At 39.2% G+C, this 25401-nt stretch overlaps 1 protein-coding gene across 2 annotated transcripts in view; it reads left to right on the top strand.

Annotated features, from left to right (window-relative positions):
* ube2j1 (ubiquitin-conjugating enzyme E2, J1) overlaps positions 1-13789 on the top strand; it is a 92253-nt gene extending 78464 nt beyond the window's left edge. For both annotated transcript variants that reach the window (XM_041805870.1, XM_041805869.1), the window contains one exon: positions 12800-13789. In XM_041805870.1, coding sequence (XP_041661804.1) covers positions 12800-13093 — 294 coding nt within the window. In that variant the 3' untranslated portion in view covers positions 13094-13789. The remainder of the gene's footprint in view (positions 1-12799) is intronic.
* The last annotated feature ends 11612 nt before the right edge of the window (positions 13790-25401 follow it).

The raw sequence follows: 25401 nt of genomic DNA, 5'->3' as shown, positions 1-25401 counted from the left end.
AGATGAAACCAAAATTGAGTTGTTTGGAAGGAACACACAACGCTATGTGTGGAGAGAAAAAGGCACAGCACACCAAAATCAAAACCTCATCCCAACTGTGAAATATGGTGGAGGGGCCATCATGGTTTGGGGCTGCTTTGCTGCCTCAGGGCCTGAAAGGATTGCTGTCATTGACGGAAAAATGAATTCCCAATTTTATCAATACATTTTGCAGGAAAACTTAAGACCATCTGTCCACCAACTGAAGCTCAACAGAGGATGGGTGATGCAACAGGACAACGACCCAAAGCATAGAAGTAAATCAACAACAGAATGGCTTCAACAGAAGAAAATACGCCTTCTGGAGTGGCCCAGTCAGAGTCCTGACCTCAACACGATTGAGATGCTGTGGCATGACCTCAAGAGAGCGATGCACACCAGACATCCGAATAATATTGCTGAACTGAAACAGTTTTGTAAAGAGGAATGGTCCAAAATTCCTCCTGACTGTTGTGCAGGTCTGATCTGCAACTACAGGAAACGTTTGGTTGAGGTTATTGCTGCCAAAGGAGGGTCAACCAGTCATAAGCCTAGGGGTTCACATACTTTTTCCACCCTGCACTGTGAATGTTTATGTGTTTTGTTCAATAAAAACATGAAAACATATCATTTTTTTGTGCAGTATTAGTTTAAGCAGACTGTGTTTGTCTATTGTTGTGAATTAGATGATCGGAACACATTTGATGACCAATTTATGCAGAAATCCAAGAAATCTCAAAGGGTTCACATACTTTTTCTAGTTACTGTACCATAGGGTGATTTTTGTAGTCTCCTCTCATTTGATTTGAAGGTACCATCTAACAAAATAAATAAAACACAAGTCCTAGGCATCCAAATTGGATAAGTTTTCATTTTCAACCATCAAAAATTGCAAGCAGACTCCTACACGCTCTCAAATTTGCACAAATACACTGGCAAAGTTTCAATACTGTAAAGGTGCCAGTGTATTTGTTCCTCTTAGACACTGTGTGGGAGTTTACACGCCACATTTTGACAGAATCATTCCTCTACTACACACCTGTCTTAAGGAAAATATGTACCATATCCTTTATTAAGATAAAACAGATTACAACATTTAAAAGCCTGGTAGTGATAAAGTTTGCTAAACCTCTTTGATATCAAAGATTCTCTCAGTGAGGCTGTTTTTACTCCAATCAAGGACTTAATTTATTGCTTTATTTGGGTTTTTTATACCTTCATTTCACTAGAATAAAAAGCAGGCTCATACAGTATGAAAGCATGTGTGTTGGTGTAGTGGGAACTTTTAGATGTTCGATTGTACCCACACACAGAAACAGGCTCTGTTCAACTGATAAAAACCACATCCAAACAGACTAAATATCAGTATTTTTATATGAAATTTAAGCTTTTAGTCAAACTAGAAGTACATATGTTATATGCTGAATGCTTTTTGCTCTAAAGGCTGAAGTGAGTGATTGAAAAGGAGCGTTAGCAGCCATATTGTATATCCCCTCTATGTCTGTGTGTAGGATTGACTGGTGTTTACATGATCCTCCGTCCTCCTACAGTCGATCTGCGTGACAGCTCAGTGATTACTGTAAAGACAGGCCTGATCTGCTCTGAAGAGCTGACACTGAAAGCTAACACTTACTGCTGATGATTTACATCGCTGAAGACTTAATAAAAAAATATATCACCCCACTGTAAATCTCCATCACTGACAGGCAGCAGAGCTGATACTGAGGATTAAAGATTCGCTCTTCAGCATCCTGTGGTTTATTTTTCAATCTGTTTAAGCTGCAAACTGTTGGACAGAGCAGCGAGTATAAGAAACCTCTGGTATTCTTAAAGCGGAGCCCTTTCTTACTCATTTTATGGTATAAATGAGTAATGTAGGCACAATGTTAAACGGCTTCAGTAATAGTCAGAGGGAACATGTTAAATGCATTGTTAGCAAAATAATAATATGTAAGTAATGTAAGTACAATGGCACATGTTGGGCCTCATGCACCAACCAATCTTAGCAAGAAATGTGTTCTTAAAATCCTCACTTGCACAGTTTTTAAGATTCTGACACTAACTTACATATTATGCAAAAATCACTTATTCAGACTTTTCTAACAAAATATGTGCCCCTGGCCTGTCCACAATCCCCTCAAGTACCAGAAAAATCCATTCCCTCCCCCCCCTCTTTCTCCACTTTCCGAAAATGTGTGCTGAAACAAGCCGTTCTCAGATTTTAACCCTAGTGACCTCTCATGGGGAGTAAGCACCCGCCCCCAGGTTTGGTTGGCCGTCCCCCACTTGGAGAAAAGTTCTTCCCTCCTCTCCTGATCCTCTCAGCTGCCAGCTGAGATGCTAGATAGCTCAGTGGGTTACCCTGCTGACTACAGTCTGGGAGATTGATGGTTCAAATCCCAGTCAGGTCCTCAACTTTGGATAAAAGTGTCTGTAACATCAAGAGTGCCACATCCATTCCACGAGAGGGGCGTGGTCAAGGGTGGAGTCAGACAGCTCATTAACATTTAAAGCCACAGACACAGAAACAAATCATTCTGAGCAGGGCTGAAGCAGAGGGGATTTTTAGACAAGCAAAAGTCCTATATTGGAGTGTTTTTTCAGCAGCAAACTTCACAGACATGTTTGGGGACCCCTGAGACTGATATAAACTTGTCCTAAAAGGGTAAAATATGTCTCCTTTAAGTTTTCTTCCCTGGGATTGGTTCTTAGTTCGGTGCTGTCTAGTGTTCAGAAACACTAGAGAGCACTTCTACACACATTTGAGTGCAGATATGACAGGATGAAATAATTAATTTCACACTTATCAGCACTCAAATCTGTAAGATCAAGAAAGACACAATAACATGTTATCTTTAATTGTATTTTACTGCATTTAATGCATTTTAAATTCAGCACTTTCATATTATTATCAGTATAAAATTAGATTGAACTACGGTCAGGTTTTATTTTAATGCAGTGTTTGATTTTAACTGTGAGATGTAAATTATGAAGATAAACCTAGCACCTTTTTGGGATTTTTTCCATGAACCACTCTTTTTAAATAGTAATGGCCTTCCTTCACACAAGGTTATTTAATGTGTTTAAATTATGTTCCTGTGGGGTGAAAAAGAATCACTATGCTCACAATGGGGATCTTGAAGTCAGTATCTCTTAATTCAAGCTGTGCACAGACTCTCTGGATTGTTGGAGAGGAGCCTCTCGAATAGAGAGTTGTAACAGCAGTTAAGCAAAATACAGATTACGTAAAGCTTGCCTAGCAGTTAATGCATCACATTCTTCAAAGCATGGGAAAGGCTCTCTGTTGGAACTTCATGTCCCTGTCTTTCAGTAACTTGACATGCCAGGTAGACTGTTCTATATATCTACTGCATGGATATATTTTAAATTCAAAAGCTCCCATAGAAAGAGTTTGGACCATTCTGTCTGTCACATTCATGATGGGCCAATCAGAGTGACAAGACAAAATGAGGTTGTTCTGATGCGCTTCTCCTGAGCAGACAGGCTACTGTTGCCATGGTTGTGACTGGTGGAGCTCTTGCATAAAGAAGTTTATGCCAAGGCTGGTCATGAGATGTGCAAAAAAATCTTCTTTGCCAAGACAAGCTTTCAGTGTGCCTCTTGGTTTTTGTTTCAAAAGGAAGTGTGGTCAGCTTTCCTACAGCTACATCCAAGCTGACAGCTACCACGGCAGCAGCCAGTGGATACACTGGGCAGACCCCACCCGTAATAATTGCAAACCCATGCCGAAGCAGGCTGAGAGTAGAGCGAAAACATCTTTTCCGTCATGAAAAGCTTTAAGTGTTGTTTTACTCTTTATTTCATACAGAAATGTGGTCCAGTTCTGATAAAACGGCTGCAGCCATTGCAATTGGCTAGTATAACTAAACCCCACCCATAGCTACCGCTTCGTTCTCCTCAAATTACGCTGATTGGTCTGAACATCGTGCTGTTGGGCACAAATGGTGTGGATTGGAGCTTTTCTAGATGGATTTGCCTGATATCACTCTGGCAAATTCATCTGCTTTGCGAGGTTTATCTCTGAGGCCACCTACCTATCCTGCTGGGTTAAAAAGAATCATTATCAGAGCAGAGTAACATAAGTGCTCAATATGTGAGCACAAGGCCAAGAAGATCAGCATAATGATTTATTTGAAAACAAAGTGCAGTGTTTTTCCATCAGTTCCATCATTTAACAGCATCCGTTTTAGGATAAATATAGGTTTCATCACACTCATATTGACAGCATGACTTTTCCCCACCAATTCAACTGTTTTTCATTTTATCTAAATGCATCCTTTTCTTCTTACAGACAGATTCAGATGGATGTGCTGTTTATCAGATGCCTGTACCATTTATTTGATATCCATTACTGGTGCTAAATGTATAATTAAATCTGCCTTTTTTAGTTTTAGCAGTGCTACATCCACTTTAGAACAAAGTATTTTTAATACTGAGTTTCCAGTGCAAGATTGTTTGTACAGTTTATTTAATTCAGACTTTTTTGTTGTCATGGTGCTTTCCTTCTCACTCCTGTGTGCCTACAGATGGATTTGCCTGATGAGAGTAATGGAGACTGGCAAATCTCACTGTTTTGCAAGGTTAAGAAAAGCCCAGTGAAGACCAAATATTTTTGACAAGATGAGTTGAAATTCGTGACAGCTTGCAATGGGTCACTCTACAGTATTTTAAAAGCCTGTCAGGTTACACTGCTGTAAATTGGGTGAGACAATGCAAAGTTTTCATAGCAATGTCTGTGCTTTAGTTTCCACTTCTGCTTTTCATGCCTGTCTTGTAGCTGTACTAAACTTTACATGTACAATATAAATGAGGACTGTGATAATGAGGCTAATTTACCTCAGAGTGAACAAAATCAGCATTTAATCTACTGTTAACTTTAAATGAAGGCAGTGGCATCAGCTAACAACAGGCTGTACTGAGATGAACTGCTTGGGGATTTTATATTATTTTGGCTTTAGGGGGTGGGGTAACTCCCCGTTGTGGGCTGGATACACCACAAACCCACATATTTGCCCCGCCGAAATTAAACCAAGCCAGGAAAGAGGTGAAAAACTTTCTAATGGTCTAGATCCAAAATTCAGTCACATGTAGATCTCAGTGTTTTTACATGTTCACAGCAACCTTATTCCAACATATCTAGAGTGTTAAGACACACATTTTGGATTTAACTTCATTATTTAAAATATCCTTGTTTAGCCTTAAAAATCTGAAAAAATAAAGAGGAAGAAAGATTTCATAAAAAGTCAAGAACGTGGGGAAAGAAATTAATTGGTGTTTTATTTCATATTTTCAGTTTTGCTTCTCAAGATTACAACACAAACTTATGATTTTTACTTTTTATTTCATACCTTGACCTTTTAAACTCATAATTTGGACTTTATGTCACATTTTTATATTTAAGATTCCCAATTTTAAATTTTAAGTCAAATTTTGACATTTTCAGCTCCTTACTTTGTCTTTTTGATCCCATATTTTGACTTTTAAAAACATTATTTCAATTTTTTTGCTCATATTTTAACATTTTAAATGACTAATTTTTACTTTATATATCATATTTTGACCTTTAACACTCCCAAGTTTGAATTTAAGTCATATTTTTAACTTTAAAAGTAATCATTTTGAATTCTATCACATATTTTGACATTTTCAACTCCTAATTATGGCTTTTTAATCCCATATTTTGAACTATCAGACTCACAATTTAAAATTTTAAGTCATATATTTACTCTTAAACTCATGATTTCAAAATTGATCTCATATTTTCACCTTTCAAACTTATGATCTCAACTTTCTCCTCATATATTTGCTCTTTGCTCTTCAAACATTTTTTTCTATTCTTTTTTTAATATCATGTTCTGATCTTTTGAACTAACAAGGTGGAATTCTTATCTCAGATTTGAGCATTTAAACTTATCACTTTTTTAGATTTCCAAATAATTTATCATCGGTGCTGTTTTTCTAAAAAAATATTTTATTACAGGTGAAAATGAGGTTGACAGTTATGGTTAAATGTTGACCCTGTTTGGCCCTCAGGTTAGACCTGAGTCCCGAATCTGGCCCCTGCTGTGATTGAGTTTGAAACCCCTGCTTTACAAGGTCTTTAGGGACAGGTTGTCACCATTGTTAGAGGATTGCAGTGGCTTCAACCAGACCACCCCCGTAGCTGCAGCATTTACCTCTTCAAATGACGCTTATTTGTCCAGTCACTCTCTGACCAGAGACAAGCGAATCAGATCAAAGTTTTGCTACAGATGACAGTTATGGAATCTGATGAAGCCATCAGCCTTGCGAGATTAGTCACATCCAATAAGCAGAGCAAACACTTACCTTACTAGAGAAATGGTGGTGATGATATTGTGCACATTGGTGAAAGGTGAGCCATAACCATTGATAACCACACTGTAGCCTTTTGAGGTTGTTGTTTTTGTCATATTTCCATAACTCTGCCTTTACTGACTGGTTTTACCTTCTTAACTGGTGTGACCAGCTGGTTTCCTCTGTGTGCTTGTAGCGCACTGATTTCTGTTGACATGTCTTACTTTCTAAATAAAGCTTTCAGCTTGACAAACTAAATTGCAGGAAGCTGGTCTTATTTGAGCTGCAACGGCTCAGTTCACACAGCTGCAGCTCTCCCCTTCAATGTTCTATAATTGTCTTATTTTTAATATTTTTGAAAGTAAAAAAGAATATGTTTTTATTGGATCATTTTCGCCTTAGATTGTAAAGTATATGAAACAGGGCCTGGGTTTAAAAATACAGCATTTCCCTTTAAAGCTTCAGTGGGTAGATTATATGCTGCCATCTCTATGAAGTCAGCCACTCTTCTCTGACATGGTTCCTATAATTGGTGACACATTTCACCACCTTCTGACATCCCGCTGAGCCTCACAGTTGCTCTGAATGAGCTAGATGAAAATGATCGACAGTGCAGCAGCAGCTCTGTGCCGGCTAAACGCCAGCTGTGTGTGAAATCAAGCAGCAAGACATCAGCGTTTCCTCCCATCCTCACGCCTGACCTGTTTTGGTAGCTTGAAGCCGATGGTTCTGCTGCTTTCTTTCACCAGTTGAGATGATATGGTTGAGCTTTGTTGCCTAAGAGGATTGATTCTGATGCCAGCTGCTCACCAGCAGAACCACAGCAGCAGAGTCTGAAGGAGCAGAGAGGAGGGTCAGCTTAGATTAAAGATTGTGAGTTTTTGGATGAACTGAGCAGGTCAGAAAGAGGGCTCACCATCTGGAGCTGGAGGGGGAAGACTTAGACCAACATTGAACAGTCCTGCAGGGACCCCTGATCACAGGGGATTTATCCTATCAGCTGTGGTCAGTGTAAACAAACATCAGTATCACAGTGTTTATCTGATTTCTATCTTCAGTTGTTACGCTGGAAATTAATGGTTTTAATTTGCTGAAGCAGCATGATAAGGAATAACAAATTAATATTATAAAGTTGTAAAAAAGAAAAATTCTCTTGTGGCTCAAATTTAGAAGATATACTTTCAAGGTTCATTAGTCTGTTTAAATAAACTCATCCAGATGTTGTTTGTTTGTTTAGGAACATTAACACCAAATAGAGATGCAACAAATGATCGTTTCATTTAATGATGATTAATATAGCAGTTATTTTATCAATAAGCCTCAGTAGTTTGGGTTTTACATGCCAGAAATGTGCATTCTTTTTTAAAACTTCAAATCCAAAAAAGTTTGGACACTTAGAAATGTAAATTGATTTGCAAATCTAATAAACCCATATTTTATTCACTATAGAAGATAAACAACATCAGATGTTGAAACTGAGACATTTTACCATTTCATGAAAAATATTAGTTCATTTTGAATCTGATGATAGCGACACATCTTAAAAACGTAGGGGCAGGGCCATGTTTACCAGTGTGTCTTCTTTTAACCACAGTCTGGGAACTGAGGAGACCAGTTGCTGGAGTTTTTGTCTGATGTGGGGTTATAGCTAATCAACGGTCCTGGGTCTTTTTTGTTGGATTTTTCATTTAATGATGCTCCAGTTGTTTTCTATCAGTGAAAAGTCTGGACTTTAGGTTGGCCAGTTCAGCACCAGGGCTCTCTGACAGTGAAGCCATGCTGTTGTGATAGATGTGGTATGGGCTTTAGCATTGTCTTGCAGAAATATCCAAGGCTCTCCGTGAAAGAGGCATTGTCTGGATGGAAGCATATGTTGCTCTACAACCTCCATCTACTTTTTGGTGTTGATAGTTCCTTTCCAGATGTATCAGCTGTCCACACCATAGACACTAATACCATCAGAGATGGAGGCTTTTGAACTGAGCGCTGATAGTAAGCTGGATGATTTCTCTCCTTTGTAGTCCACAGGACAGGATGTCTGTGGTTTCCAAAAAGAATTTTAACCTTTGATTTATCTGACCACAGAACAGTTTTCCATTTTGCCTCAAGTCCATTTTTAAATGAGCTTTGGTCCTGAGAGAATGGCAGTGTTTCTGGATTGTGTTCACATATGGCCTCTTCTTTGCATGATGCAGCTTTAACTTGTTTTTTTGAATGGCGTGGCAAACTGTGTTGACAGATGATTATTTGTCGATATGTTCCCAAGCCCATGCAGGGATTTCCAGTACAGAATCATGCCGGTTTTTAATAGAGTACCGCCTGAGGGAACTAAGAAAACTTGCATCCAAAGATGATCCAAAGATTGTTGGATATTCAGAGTCTTGACAGTTTTACATCATGCATTATTTTAATTGTTCCACAATTTTAGACAGTTTTTTTGCAGATTGGAGAACTTCTGTCCATCTTTACCTCTGAGATTCTGCCTCTCTAATATGCTCCTTTTATACCCAGTCAGGTTACTGACCTATTGCCACTTTATTTTTTTTACAAAATTCCCCTCCAGCTGTTTTTTACTAATACCACTTACTTTTCCAGCCTTTTCTTGCCCTGTACCTACTTTTTTGAGATATGTTGCTGCCATCAAATTCAAAACGAGCTAATATTTCTCATGAAATGGTAAAATGTCTGAGTTTCAACATCATCCATGTTGTTTATGTTTTATTGTGAGTGATATATGGGCTTATGAAATGTATAAATCATTGCATTCTGTTTTTATTTACATTTTACACATCGCCCAAACTTTCTTTGGAACTGGGGTTGTAGATTATTTCAGATAATTCACCCATTTGGTCACGGAAAAGGACTTTTGAACTAAATAGGTTAAGTGAAAAGGTGTTTTTTTGAATTAAGATGTTTCTGTGGACATACTCGTGTGGATACTGCTGTGTTTTTGCTCTTATTTCAACACCAGAGGTTGCCACTTACTGTGGTCTAGACCCACAGTAATGTTGTAATGTTTCATCATTAAGTCTAACGTCAACTGCAGTTAGCAGAAGATAAAGATGATATAAAAGTACTTCATTCATCACTCAGGGGAAATTGGTATTTGGCAGCAGCGGATGACCTCCAACATTCAATGACAGAAGAACAGGACAGAAACAAATTAGACAACAAACTTTCAAAAAACAGGATAAAAACAGAGAGCAGGAAGATGCAGAATGGGTTTCAATGTGAATTCACACATAAAAGACAATTTACGTTTACATGTTAAATTAAATGAGGCATAATGTTAAGTGTATGACTAAAAATGAACATAGCTCTTATATAATAAGAAGAATAAAAAAGAAGTTAAAAATAAATCATAAATCATAATAAAAAAGTTAAATGAATGAATAAATAAATCATAGCTTTTATTTTAAGGTAAAATACACTACAGTGTGATTTAATTCCATGAAATACAGTAAAGAGTGAATAAGATGACAAATTCTAATGTTGCTGCATTTATGCATGATTCATTTTTAAACAGCAGAGGTGATCTACACATGTGCACATTCACTTCATCAGACATGCAATGTAAGTCATGTGGATGGAAATCAAAACTGTGTTTATTCATTTATATACAGCCTCTCTGACTTAAATCATCATTTCTATAATATTTATAATTACAGACTGGGATGCCTCTGCTGAAATTTCTTAAATAGCCAAGTGATAAGACAAGATGTCACATCAAATGGATGTTTTTCACTTTTACAGCTCACAAACATGGCAGAGAACATAAACACAGCTGTGCCCTGAGCTGAGGGGAATATTGGAAAAATATATTAATAATTGAAACTACAGTTAGACAAAACATTTCATACATGGTGTAACACAATGTAACAGAAACAAAACAAAAACAACACCATGCTAGTACTCCAGCTCAAGAAAATAATAAAAACATTCAGAGCACAAACGTATATAAAAAAAGATGACAAGCTTGTAGAATCATGAGGGACTCAACTGACTGAAAATTACACCCATGCACCGTTCAGTCAGTTGATTGTTGGACAGAAAAATAATTACCTGCATGTCTTCACTAGCTCACCCTAATCAGTGACATCTGTTCTTGCCCCACCCTCCTGTCAGTCTAAATGACCTTGAAAATAAACAACCAGCTTTTTGCAGCATAATAACTTGTTTTTAATCTCATTATTGTGCTGAAATAGCCGACTCAGAGTCGACCAGCTGCACGCCCCTGCCTATACTCATGATCACAGAACAGCTGTTTAGAATTACAAACAAAATAGCTTCAGATAACTGTTCTGTCTTTTTAATGGTGCCAGAAATCCTGCACACTTGACAAGTTGTAGACGTGCTTCTGTTCTTTAGAGCATAACCGCTTATTCTTAATGCTACTGCTACATTTGCAACTACATCTCTCTCTCTCTCTGACCAATTAGATGTTGATCACACAAGACTTAATAACCGTCTAATTGCCCAGCTGACTGTAGGGTGTGAGCCCAGAGCTCTGGCAACAACACTAGTGTCTGTGTAATGTCTCATGCAATACATGCACCATAGAATTGCAGTCACCATGTCCTCCATGTTTGTTTTTCTTCCTAAGTCACATTTGATCCACAAGTTTGTATGAGATCTCACACTTTTTGAATCTCCACTGTGAAGTTGTCACAACAAGCAGCAGGTGTGGGGTCTCACCGTCTGGCTAACTCATCTCATGTGTTCATTTGGAGGATTATAATGTCAGAAATCTGTTGGAACTGTCTCCTAATTTTTGAAAAGCTGGTTATAATTTGAAAATGATCCAGTGTGTAGCCAGATTTAGATCTTACAGCTTGGTATTAGTATTACCTGTGGACCTCTGGTAATTTGTAAATCACCCCATGATGTCCTGGGATAAGCAGAGTCTGTAGCATACTTGAATTTACTGACATTTCTGAAGGAAAACATGAAGGTGCAGCATGGCAGGAGCAATAAAACACAGCTGTGTTCTGCAGATGACTTGGCCTTCATGTATCCTATTTATACTGTTAATCAGAGTTCACAGTAAACATGACATGCCAAAGTGTTTTTTTATTTATATATTTATATGTATTTACATTTTCATAATCTGTAGCAGGCTGTCCATGATCAGTAAAAATGCTGTTCATGTTATTCCATACCTTTATTTCGGATCACAACATCAACCCTCCTCACACAGATCAGCTAGCCTAACCACTAAATGTTGAACAACACATTTCAAATTGTAAATTGTGTGTGCATGAAATATACAGCTAAATAAAACTGATCTAAACTAAGATGAGGCACAGATAAAGAGAGGTTGTTGGAGGCAGAACAGAAGGGCTGTGTGTTTGGATGGTAGAGTTTGAATTAATAATCCAAGCGAAACAAAGTCATTTGTCAGCTATGATGAATTAAACTGAAGGAAAGGCAGATTAATAACTTAAATGTGTCAAAACTTTCTAAAAAAATCATCTACGCAGCCTCTTTTATTTTATTCTTCTTGGATCAGAGCTAGGAAAGAAAAAGCCACACAGACCTTAAAATATCATAATTACCATCCTGAATTACAGAGATGCAGATTCACACCGGACTAGAATCACCTGTCCCCCTATTTGTGGGCTGAAATATGGTAGATTATTTGCTCTGGAGTTGAAAATAGTATTTTAGTTCTGTTAATGCCCTTATTGATAGAGGAGGACAGTTGATAGATTCTGACAGAAGGATTCATGAAGAGTGAGAGACGTGGGAAAGGAGCCACAGGTTGGACTTGAACCAGGGCCACCTGCGTACATGAGGCACAACCTAACTACCAAGCCATCTGCGCCCCTGCCCTGAAATCATTACTTATAAAATGACAGTTAAAAACACAGACATCTGGATCAATTATTACAAACTACCAGAGCTCCCTAGTCCCTAGGTAATACCAATCTCTAAGCAAATAGTGTTTAACAAACACATTTATGCACCAAAGTCTCACAATCACTCAACCAAAAGTTATCAAATTATCAGTAAGAGATGTCTCATCTAATGTCAAAATAAAGACACAGTAATTTATTTTGCATGATTTAGTATTTGTGCATTTTTGCAAACTAATTTTTTTGCCAGTATACCAACAGTTTTTGTCCTGAAGTCCTTGGAAAAGGTTAAACCTGACTAAATTCAAAATAAACAAAACAAAAATAAACAAGATATTTGATTTTACAACAGGCTAATGGTTAATTGAGCCCTTTTGCCAATCATGTTGTTATTTGAGCACTGTTTCCTCCTGTTTGTTGTGATTCAATCACAGTTAAATTTTTCTATAATGCTGCAGTAAGTTTGGTCACACATTAGCTGATGATAAGAATCCAAAAACAAAGTTGTGTTTGATCCCTTAAGTTGGAAAGCAGCCTGGCATTTGGTCTGTGCACGTATCAGTGATGACTTTTGTCTCTCTGGCCCACAGGCGGAGGTGTCTGCAGCACCTGCAGAGGAGCCTCAGCCCCCTGCAGCCCCCAGCACCGGTCGGCCCCTCAGTCCCCGGCAGCGTCGCGCCCAGCAGCAGCAGAACCAGCAGGGTCAGAGAGACGGCAGAGACGCGGCCAGCAGGCCGGTCTTCGCCCCCGCTCCTCGGAGGCAGCATGAGGAGGGCCACACGGGCTCAGCCGTCCTCATCGTGCTCCTCACTCTGGCTCTGGCTGCACTCATCTTCCGCAGGATCTACCTGAACAACGAGTACCAGTTTGACTTTGAGCTGTGACCAACGACGCCTTCACACCTTTCTTCTTCCTCTAATTTGATCCCCCCAAACTGAGCCGCTGCAGTGGACCCAGAGCCAAGTCAGCGGCCACCAGACTCTCCTCCCTCTGTGCTCGCCAGCCGAGGTTCAGTCTCCTCTGAGGGGAGATCTCATTCCTGCAGAGGAGGCACTTTAATCTCCACAACACCTCCTGGGTGTCTTTTAATCAGAGTCCATTTTACTGTCCTGTGTCGTACATTTTTAAGAACTGAAACCATCACATGCTCATTTTCATTGATCTGTTGTCCGTCTTAGAGCTTTAGCTTGTTCCCTTTAATTAAAAATGTAATTTAATCTGTAAACAAAATTAATTAAGGGGAGGTTTGTCTCAAGATTATTACTGAATCATGAAATTATCTACAGAGTTTTTCTTTTATTATTGCTTCTTCTTCTTCATGTGTTTAGGGTGTTTTCACACCTCTGTTGTTTGCAACAACAAGGAGGCGTTCCCGTTTTGGCCCAGTTTGTTTGGATGTATCATGACAATCCAGGACAAAACAAGGGAGCTAGGATCACTTCCAGTCAAACCCTGGAGCAGTTTGAGAGCGCAATCAATGCAACTGTAACAAAAAACTGTCTGACTCATCACGCTCCAGTAGTAATAATATGGTTTCTAGGCAATTTTAATAACATCTGAAAATAAAATCTAAATAATTACCATTTGCAATTCAATGGGATCTTTTCACCCTATTCTTTGCTGAGGAGCTAATTAGCATAAACGTGTGCAATTTCAAGTGACTGTCACCTTAAACTGTCTGACTGAATCATTTAGGACACATGACCAACGCTCATGATTTGAGGGTATGATTTCTAGGCAGACTGTAACACATTTCAGTGAAGTTTCCTTTGAAAAGTCTCACAGACAGAGGTTGAAGTCAGATGTAATGTCACATTTGGACAGCTCAAAAAGCTTCAAACAGTGATGAAAACAGTCTCAGCTTCTTCCTCATTCACAGATGCACAGCATGGCCAGCAAACACAACTTGCAGCTACATAATAACAAATACTGAGTCAGCTAAGTGATGGATATTCAATCAGTTTTAGTGACCTGGATGTTTTGGTTATGTACAGCAAACAAATCTTTCAGCTCCAAAATGGCACTTCATCTTGTTTTTTTTTTTTTAATTAACCAAATTTAGCAATGTTTTATCTCATGACTGATTTACAGATGATATTCAGAAAGTGTTCAGATGCCCTTCACTTTCTTTTTCTCATGTTGCAGGCTGTTGCTACAATTGTTTGTATTTTTTTCTCTGATAAATCTTCCTCCATTACCCCATACTGACAAAGTGAAAACAGAATTTTAGAAATTTTGGCAAATTCATGAAAACTGAAATATCACATTGACATAAGTATTCAGACCCTTTGCAATAACACTGTAAATTTACCTCAGTTTCCTCCCATTTCTCTGGATCGTTGCTGAGATGTTTCTACACCTTGGTTGGAGTCCATCTGTGGTAAATTAAATTGACTGAATGTGATTTGGAAAGGCGCACACCTCTCTACAGAAGGCCTCTCAGCTGACCACGCATATCAGAGCAAAAACCAAACTATAAGGTCAAGGGAACTGCTTGTAGAGCTCAGAGACAGAATTGTTGACAGGCACAGATCTGGGGAAGGCTACAAAAAAATCTGCTGCATTGAAGGTTCTCAATTCTTAAATGGGAGAAGTTTGGTACAACCAGGACTCTTCCAAGAGCTGGTAGTCTGGCCAAACTGAGCAATCGGGGGAGAAGGGCCTTAATAAGGTGACCAAGAACCAAAGGGTTGTTCCAGAAGGACAACCATCACTGCATCCCTCCACAGATCTGGACTAGACAGAAGTCTCTCCTCTGTGAAAGCCCAGTTTTTTTGCAAACTTCAAGTGCACTTTGAAGAGTGTTTTGCTCTGAGGTGAGGACTCCATCTCGCCACTCTGCAATGACGCCCCATTTGGCAAAGGGTCTGCATACTGATGTCAAAGTGATATTTTAGTTTTTTATTTTTGATAGACTTGCAAGCATTTCTAAAATTCTGCTTTCACTTTGTCTTGATGGGTACTGAGTGTAGATTAATAAAGAAAAAAATCAATTGTAGCATCAGGCTGTAACAGAACCAAAGGATTAAAAGTAAAGGTGTCTGAATACTCTCTGAATGTACTGTAAATACAATTTTTTACTCAAATATCAGGTTATAATCTAACTGGCAGTCAAAAATTTAGATTAATTCCAATTTATTAATCAGGGGGAAAAATTTTGATTTTAAAGATCAGTCACATCGAAATGTCATTACATAACCTTCTATAGTAGCTTGTAAATTTAATGCCAAAAGTCCCTTTGGCCTTGATTTTTTTATTATTTTAGCCATGTGTGGTTCAACAAAAGCTAAGCAAGGGCAGTCTGCCCTTACTCCCTCCTCCTCCTGTGCCTGTCTGCATCTGCGAAGAGCCACACATGTGCAACCTATTTTCTTTTACATAACATCACTGTTTAAAAGGCTGGCAAAAAAAAAAAAATCAGATGCACATTGTTTCAGATCATTTTATTTCCATTTTCATTAAATCTACCTATGATGCAATCCTCATATTTCTGGTATACACTGTTTGCACTTGATTAATAACAAAGCCTTAGGTAAATTGGGATTTTTTAAATTGACTGAAAGCACTGAATTACACCAAATCCTAGATTTCACAAGAAACAAAACAGTTTTGTATGATGTTATAAAACCTCAGTACTATACCACTGAGCAGTAGCTAAGCCTTTAAAGTAAATATCAAGCCTTTAGTCTGTAGGAAAACCACTCTAATTATTCACATAAAACCTCTTCATGTATAGAGGTCGTCAGATATTTCCTTCTCATTCATGTCTTTTATGACTGGAGGAGAAAGCACATCAGACAGATATTCCTGCTGTTTTCATGCTGATTTCAGATGTTGTCCAGCACAGGAATAGCTCCAAACTTGAGAAATTCAGCCCCGCTTCCAAGGAGTCATGCCACTCAAAATCTTTTTCTGAATTGGCTTGAAATGTACACTTGGCTTTGAAGAGGGACTGTGTGAACCAATGACCTCTAGCTGCTTATAGTATGTCTGTGCTTGCTTTGACAAATGTTAAAACTGGCAATCATACTCCTGAAAGCCCATTTGAACAGTTTTACATTGTAATATCAAAGTAACTCATTTAATACATGAAAACAAAACAAAGAAACCTCCACCAGGAATGCCAGTTAACACCATTTAACACGCTTACAAGTTAAACCATAATACCGATAGAACGCCCCCGAGTTTCTTAACTTAAGTTTTTGCAAATGGTGTCAAATTTTTGATAAATATTCTCGTTTTCCAAAATATCAATTAGAAATTTGATCTTTTTGCTCCTCCACAACTCATTTATTGGGTCGGTAAAGTGTCTAGTTAGTGTCCTAGAGTCATCACACACTCCAAAGTGAGACCAGTAGAACAGGAAAATGCGTCACCTATGCAGCAAGAAGAGCAGGCTGTTACAGTGTATGGACAGCTCTACGTAAGTGGCCTGCTTTACGGCACTACAGCGTGAACACAACATGACCGAAGGAAAAAATGCAACAGTTAATCATTTGATCAAATAATAGTCTGATTCCAAACATGTCAAACAAGCTCTGGGTATGAAAACACCCTTAAACACCCTCCAAGGTCCCTTCAGTTACAGCAACACCTCAATGCTCCAACTTCAGGTCCTAAATTTACGGTGTGATATGGTACACAAAGGAGAATTTGTACTTTTTTTCTTGCCTTTATTTAACAGGACAGCTGAAGAGAGGCAGTAAATGTGGAGAGAATTTGGGAAACATACAATAAACAGCACCAGAATCAGGATTCAAACCTGCAACCAGTGCATGAAGGACTGTAGTCTCCGTAGGAGGGGGCTGCTTTACCAACTGAGCTTAACCAGTGCCAGAAATGTCCCCTTTAAAGATTATTCTTCATGCTTTTATTGTTGCAGAGGACAGTGGGTAGAATCACAAAGAGGGATGAGAGAGCAGGAATGACATTGGGTAAAGAGCAGACGGTCGCCCACCTCGGGGACTAAAGCCTCTGTAAATGGGGCGTGTGACATAACTTCAAGGTTATCCCTCGAAAATGGGTGTTTTTTTTTTTTTAACTTTGGCAGTGGTTTTTCATATTTTTAAGTCTAAATGACTAATAGGTACAAAGAATGTTGGTACATTTTTGCTAGCCTACAGTAAAACAGGCGGTCATGGCTGCAGCATCATCCAACAGCTTATATGTCCCGATCAGTCTGCCCACTAAAAGCTCATGTTTTGCCTGTTACAGCTCAGATTGTTATTTCAAGTGTCTGAAAACATTACAGAAAGGATCTTCAACATTTGAGAGGAAGACTCTTTTGTATTCAAGAAACAGACTCCATTTAAAAGTCAGTAATTTTACCTCACAGATATGGCATACGGTTACTTTCTTACCCCTGACTCAGGAGGTTATTGTGTTGCTTTACTGGGTGTCTCTGCCATCCTTCCACCTTGTTTGGGTTCATGGGACAGGAGTAGATCTGAGCTGTGATTGGGCAAGAGACAGGGTATATCCTCCACAACTACGGGCAATTTAGAGTCACCATTTATCTTATCAAACATGTTTTTAGTTTGTTAAAGCAAGCCAAAGTACTTTTAAAAACAAACATGATTACTCTACTAGAACCTGTGTAAAACAAAGCCACACTAGCACACAAAATGCTAACTTTTGGAGCAGCCAAATGTGCAAAACCCCCACTTTTTTCCAATGATATGTCCCATTTAAAGCCCAGTTCAGCTCAAAAAGTCAGACGTGAGTTGAACCTGACAGCTGCGTCTGAGGGACTGTTCTGCAAAATTCTAAAAGCCTGTAAGTTCAATGTATGACAACTGGAGGAGACGATGCATAGTTTCCACTACGGATACACAAAGTTGGATTTTTGTTGATATTTGACATGCATATATTTACTAACTCATTTAAGCTGATACCAATGCAGGTTTTAATGAATGCTTACCTTTTTATTGTAAAGAACACCAAGTGTCTGCAGGGCAAAGAGGCACTGAGTCAAACAGCTGAGAGAGGAGCAGGGAAGCTTCATTGAAAATGTTCAGAGCTCACAGTGGGCCTCCTCGAGTGTGTAGCACCACAGACAACTATCTAAAGCTGATGGTACAGTTCTATATTTTACCAGTATTTAAAGCCAATATATTATATATACTGTTGATATGCATGGCAGATAAAACTGCTGTAAATGTAGGCAGAAATTGTTGTTTCTGCTGATACCAATAATCAACATTTTAAGCTAATACTTGCCAGTACTGATATTATGCTGATCCATCCTCAGTCTATAGTTTTTACTCTCACAGTCATTAGATTATTTCTAAAGTTTCTGCACAATAAATCTATCTGTACAAGAAGGACGGTATTGCATATTAATTGTTTTCCGTTTATCATATTTATAATCTGTAATGTCAGGCTGTATGATTCCTCCTCATCGGCTATTCCTTTGTCCTTACCGTCAGAGCATGGAAGTGAAATTTCACAACATAAAAATTCAAAAATGCTCTGCTAGCTCAGTCCTTGTATAACTAAGATACCTGCAAAGAATTATGGTTTTACTACTGACTATTTAGCTCCTACAGACTGGTTTTTCTCATGTCTAGGTGCATTTCAATAAATTGGAATATCATGGAAAAGTTTATTTATTTCAGTCATTCAACTCAAGAAGTGAAACTCATATATACACTCATTACACACAGATAAATGTCAAGCCTTTTTTACTTTTGATTTTGATGGTTATGGCATATAGCTAATAAAAACCCAAAATTCAGTATCATAAGATTGGAATATTGTGAAAAAGTTCAATGTTGTGAACACCTACAAAGGTTTCCTGAGCCTTTAAACGGTCTCTCAGCCAGGATCAGTAGGCTACACAGTCATGGGGAAGACTGCTGACTTGGCAGATGTCCAGAAGACAGTCATTGACAAAAAAAATATTGCAGAAGAAGCTGGCTAGTCATGGAGTGCTAACAATAATAGGAGGTTGACTGGAAGGGAAATGTGTGGTAGAAAAAGATGCAAAAGCAACAGGAATAATTGAAGCCTTGAAACGATTGTCAAGCTAAACCCATCCAACAATGGGGGGATTAAGTCAGGTCATCAAGAGCCAACACGTACAGACGTATCAAGGAATTTGGCTACAACTGTCACATTCCTCGTGTCAAGCTGCTCTTGAACTAGAGACGTCATCAGACGTGTCATACCCAGGCTGAGGACCAAAAGGACTGTGGTCTAAAGTCCTGGTTTCAGATGAAAGTAAATTTTGCATTTCATTTGGAAATCAAGGTCCCAGAGTCTGAAAGAAAGGAGAGGCACAGAATCCAAGATTCTTGAAATCCTGTTTCAAGTTCCCGCACTCAGTGATGGTTTTGGGAGCCATGTCATCTGCTGCTGTTGGTCTGTTGTGTTTCTCTGAAGTCCAAAGTCAATGCAACCGTCTACCAGGACATTACAGAGCATCTCATGCTTCCTTCTGTTGACCAGCTTTATGGAGATGCTGATTTCATTTTCCAGCAGGACTTTACACCTGCCCACACTGCCAAAATCACCAAAAACTGGTAAAATGACGATAATATTCCTGTGTTTGATTGGCCAGCAAACTGGACTGACCTAAACCCCGTAGAGAATCTGTGAGTTATTGTGAAGAGGAAGATGAGAGACAACAGACCCAACAATACAGATGAGCTGAGGGCAGCTATCAGAGCAACCTCCTTCATAACACCTCAGCAGTGCCACAGACTGATCGCCTTCATGCCATGCTGCATTGATGTAAAAAGAGCACAGACCAAGTACTGAGTGCATATAAAAGAATGTACTTTTCAGAAGGCAAACACTTCTGTATTAAAGATCATTATTTAATTGGTCTTGTGTATATTCTAATTGTTTGAGACACAAAATTTTGGGTTATTATTAGCTGTAAGCCATAATGATCAAAATGAAAAGAAATCAAGACCTTGAATATTTCACTCTGTGTGATGAATCTGTATGAGTTTCACTTTTTAAATCTTTCAAAATAAGATATGTCATATTTATCCACATGCAGCATCCAAAAACCAGCTGTTTGTGATCTGATGAAGTGAAATGCAGGTAACGTCATCAGACTGCTTGATCAGACTATAACAGCTCAGCTCAGGCATCTGTGATCATGGCATGTGACGCTCTGAAATGGTCTTATCGTGAATCTTTGGTCTGAACTAGGCTTTAGGAACAAATTTATACTCATTGATTACATTGCAGCCATTACAGCCTGTTTCAAGGCTCTCTGTTCTTGGAAACAACTGAAAAAATGCTTAACTTTTTTGTTCCTAGACGTCATTTAGACCCCAAATAATGCATGTGTAAGGTCTAGGTTTAAACGGCTGGTTTAAAAGGCTGGGACTAGCCTCAGAATGAAAACCCAACTTCACTGGAAACAGCTTTAAACTGCGAGAGAAATTGAAGGTCAAGAAAATGTCTGAGTGTTATTGGCAGTCAAAAACTGAGCTGGAGAGTGAAAAATCCCACAAGTTCTGTTAAGATGGTGACTTGACTGAAAAAATGGACTGGCCAAATGAAATTCTGGGCTCTGAAGGACAACATGAGAGCAGAGTGCTCATACTGTTATCACCCTGCAAACGTTTACTGCTGAGATCGTTTGAGGGATTATTCCACCAGTAAACATCAGCCTGGTCTGCCAGCAGCCTGTGTCCTTCCAGCACAACTGAGGCTTTGTTTTGATTGTTCTCCATCCAGTAAATTTTATTATTTAATTAGAATGAAGAAGTCATTTTAATGTGGACACTTTAATCCTGTTTATTTGTGTCAACCCCCTCTCACTGTTTGATGGTTTTCGCACCATGTCCCTGCATTAGTCTCTTGTTTGTCTTGCGTTCTCTGAAGCCGTATGCAAACACTCATTTTCCCCGTATAAACAGACCCACACACTGTCTGCAGTTTACCCTCTTTGATACACTCTGCAAGGATTTATCACTCTGATGAGAAGCAGAGAAACCGGGAGGTAATTTACATTCACTCTTTGCACATCGTAGCTGACGGCTCTCTGACATGTACAGAGAAAAATATCTCCAAGGTGCTCGTAGCAGTCGACCTGTTGAGGGGAACAAATCTGTCTGAGTAGTTTTTTCTCTGTTTGAGTTACATCTTACACCTGCACATGTTCAGGTGTTACTTGAAGGCGGCAGAGATTCTATTTGAATATCCGTATTCTCTGAACCTCTCTGTATCTGTCTCTACAATGATGCTGCTCTCGGCTGGTGTACGGGATCGCAACAGAAAATAAATCACCTGAAAGAAACACTGTGTGCCATGTGTCAGATTTTATATCGTCCTGTTCTTCCTTTATACCCCACAAGGGAATATGTGGCTGCTTTTAAAGGACCAGTATGAAAGATTCATGGGCATTTATTTAGAGAAATACGGTCTGACATACAGTGCTGTGAAAAAGTCTTAACATCCTTCTTGATTTCGATTTTTTTTTTTTGCGTATTTGTCACACTTAAATGTTTCAGATCATTAAAACAAATTTTGGTGTTTGACAGGGATAACCCAAGTACATACAAAATGTGTTTTTTAAATGCTGATTTTTATTCATTAAAGGGGAAAAGCCATCCAAACCTACCTGGCCCTATGTGAAAAGTAATAGCCCCCCTTGTTAAATCTCAAAAAGCAAAACACAAACAGACAAGAAACAAAGTCATTGACATCTATCTGGTTGGAAAGGGTTTCAAAGGCATTTCTAAGGCTTTCAATTCCAGTGAAGGACGGTGAAAGCCATTATCCACAAATGGGGAAAACTTGAACAGTGCCGAACCTTCCCAGGAGTTGCCGGCCTACCAAAATGACTCCAAGAGCTCATTGATGACTCATCCAGGAAGTCACAAAAGAGCCCAGAATGACACATAAGGACCTGCAGATTCTTGATTCAACAATAAGAAAGAGACAGACAAAAATTAACCTGACACGCCAGATGGTTGTGTTTCACACATCCATCTGGTAAACCCTCCATAGACGGCGTTTGGGAAAGGGCAGAGCCTTTGAAAAAACTCAGAGGGTGATTGAATGAACGTTCTGTCTGTCACATCTTTACGGGCCAATCAGAGCAACAAAACACCTGACGTCGTAGCCCCAAACTGGAGGTGCGCAGCTAACGATGAGTAAACTTCATAGAGAGCTGCATAACGCAAACCATGGTGACTGTAGACATGTCAGTACACAACTTTTGTCATTTTTTAAAAGTAAGCAATTCAATGCTGTTCTTTGTTCTTCTTTTAACGAAGACATGTCATCAAGTTCTGGTAAAACTTACGCTTTGGCAGCCTCCATGCTAATGTCTTCCACCATGGTTGCACCAGCCTCTTGTCGCTGCTTGCATACGTCACGACTCCGCCACACCCGTAAGTACAGAACCTCATCACTAATCGGTCCTGTCACTTTCTAACGGGGCCCAAATGGTTCAGATGGGAGCTTTGCAAGATGGATTTGCCAGTTATTCTGATTTCTACTAGAAAATCCTGAAGGAGAATGTCCAGCCATTAGTTTGTTACCTTAAGCTCCAGAGCACTTGGGTTATGCAGCAGGACAATGATCTGAAACACACCAGCAAGACCCCCTCTGAATGGCTTTAAAAAACAAAATGAAGGTTTTGGAGTGGCAAAGACAAATCTGGTTGAAATGCTGTGGCATGACTTTAAACAGGCCATTCATGCTGGAAAACCCTCTAAAGTGGCTGAATTCAAACAATTCTGCAAAGAAGAATGGGCCAGAATTCCTCCACAGTGATGCAGTGACTCAATGCCAGTTTCTCAATGCTTGCTTACAGTTTTTGTCCTTGCCAGGTAGGTTTGGATGGTTTTGTTCCCATAATAAAAGAAGTTGTCATTTAGAAAACTGCATTTTGTATTTACTCTGGTTATCCTTGACTAACATCAAACATTTTTGATGATCTGAAACATTTAAGATTGCAAAAAATCAGAGAAGTCAGGAAGGGGGCAAATACTTTTTCACAGCAGTGTACATAACAGTGTTTTAAGGGATGCAACCAAATCTGCTATTTAAAATGCACAGTTTATGATATGATTTTGCCCCATTTTTAAACATGTGAATGGTGATACTTATTTACTTCTATTGCCCCTTTTTCTGTGCAGTTAACAAGCTCTTCAGAACAAACAGTAAGGGTAAACATAATAAGATGAAACAGGCTCCAAAAATAAACACATTTATTGTAAAATACTTGGCTACCAAAGGATTTCAGATGGCCCTTGGCTGAGTATCTTGGACCATGGGGCTCTACAAGAGGATCTCAGATGGATAAACTGCTACCAGAGGATCTCAGAAGGTGTCAGTCTGGAGGCTAGGACACCTACTGGCTTAAAGGGGACATCTTATGCAAAAAACCCTTTTTTTTTTAGGTTTTTCTAACAAAAATATGTGCCCCAGTCCTGTCCACAATCCCCTAAAATACCAGAAAAATCCCTTCCCTTCCCTTCTCTTTCTCTACCTTTAAGAAAATGTGTGCTGAAACAATCCGTTCTCAGATTTTACCCTCATGACCTCATGTGGGGAGTTAGTACCACCCCTAGGTTCGGTTTGCCCTCCCCACTTGGAGGAAAGTTCCACCCTCCTCTCCTGATCCTCCTCTCAGTTAACAGCGGAGATGCTGGATAGCTCAGTGGGTTACCCTGCTGACTTTGGTCTGGGAGATTGATGGTTCAAATCCCAGTCAGGTCCTCAACTTTGGATAAAAGCAGTAGTAACACCAGGAGTGCCACATCCATTTCCTGAGAGGGGTGTGGTCAGGGGTGGAGTCAGACAGATCAGTAACATTTAAAGCCACAGACACGGGAAACAGGTCGTTCTGAGCAGGGCTGAAACAGAGGGGTTTTTAGACATGTGTCCAATACTGGAGTGTTTTTTAAGCAACAAACTTCACAGGCATGTTTTGGGGACCTCTGAGAACAATATAAACTTGTCTTCAAACAGTAAAATATGTGACCTTTAAAGACTCCTACCTGAGGATCCCAAGGCCTCCTGGCTCATAGAGCTCCTTCAGGGCATCTCAGACGGCATCATGGCTCATAGCGCTCGGCTAGACCTCTGTCAGAGGGTCTGAGATGGTTTACTGTTTCATAGACTTCTACTAAAGCTTTAAAGGGGATCTTAGTCAGGAACCCTGGCTCATAGAGCTCATAGAGTACTAACAGAAGATCTCAGATTGTGTTCTGACTTAAAGAGAGGATCTCAGACAGGCTGTGGGCTTGGTGTTGTGGCTTAAAAGTAATACAAGAATTTCACCAGTCCCAAAAAATCAATGGGCAGCCAGTGTACACCTAATTTGGCGTGGTACTTGCACATTTGTTCATTCTGGTTTCAAAAATTATCTGCTTTATTTTGAACTGTCTGCAGGTGTAGATTGATTTTTGTCTGAACTGAGAATGCAGTGAGTCACGCAAGTCTAGGCCGGAGGGACAAAAGCATTGATGAGTCTATCCAATTTGTTTGGCAAACATGTTTTAACCTTGGCTACATTTGGCCCAAAACACAAGTCTGGATAAAAGAAAACACAAAGGAATTTGGCAGAGGGCCTCACATAATTAAGTAATCCTCCTAGAAGTGCAGTGATTTCATTTTGTTTGGTTTGTGGTCCTGAGATAATTGAGTTCAGATTTTGTTGTCCTCCTTGACCACCATCTGCTGGTGTCAACTTAGATAATTAGTCCACAAATGATGGCCCAGAGCAACACATGAGAATTTAAATAGTCTGTATGTATTTGTGATTTTTTTTCATGGCACCAGTTTCAAACCAGTACACCCAGGAAGTCTTCTGAGAGGTATCAAGGACAACTGGAGCAACGGTGTGGCGGGCAAATAAACACGGACAGACACGCCGCCAATTATAGTAGTAAGATCAATCTAATAGTAACCATCATGAAATACAGCTCATGAACTATGTGGTTCACAAATTATTACACTAGGAAGAATTGCTTTACATTGTTGATAAATGGTAGTCAGGATTGTTGTTTTTTCTTGAAGTGAAAAGTTGCACAAGGCACTAATAAGGAAATTGGTCAAGTCCAAATATGGTCATGGGGATTCATTTATGCAGGAGGGAAACCACTGAAGTATCTCCATCATTATTTAGTCTACGTCAAGGACAAAGGAAAGTTCATTGACAAGACGACAAGCTGAAACACGTCTTCATTTCTAAGAACTTGTGGAATTGAGAAATCTC

Source organism: Cheilinus undulatus, linkage group 14, assembly GCF_018320785.1.
Source record: "Cheilinus undulatus linkage group 14, ASM1832078v1, whole genome shotgun sequence".
NCBI lineage: Eukaryota > Metazoa > Chordata > Actinopteri > Labriformes > Labridae > Cheilinus > Cheilinus undulatus.
Note: the sequence above shows the minus strand (reverse complement) of the source record. Positions and strands in the feature narration are given on the sequence as shown.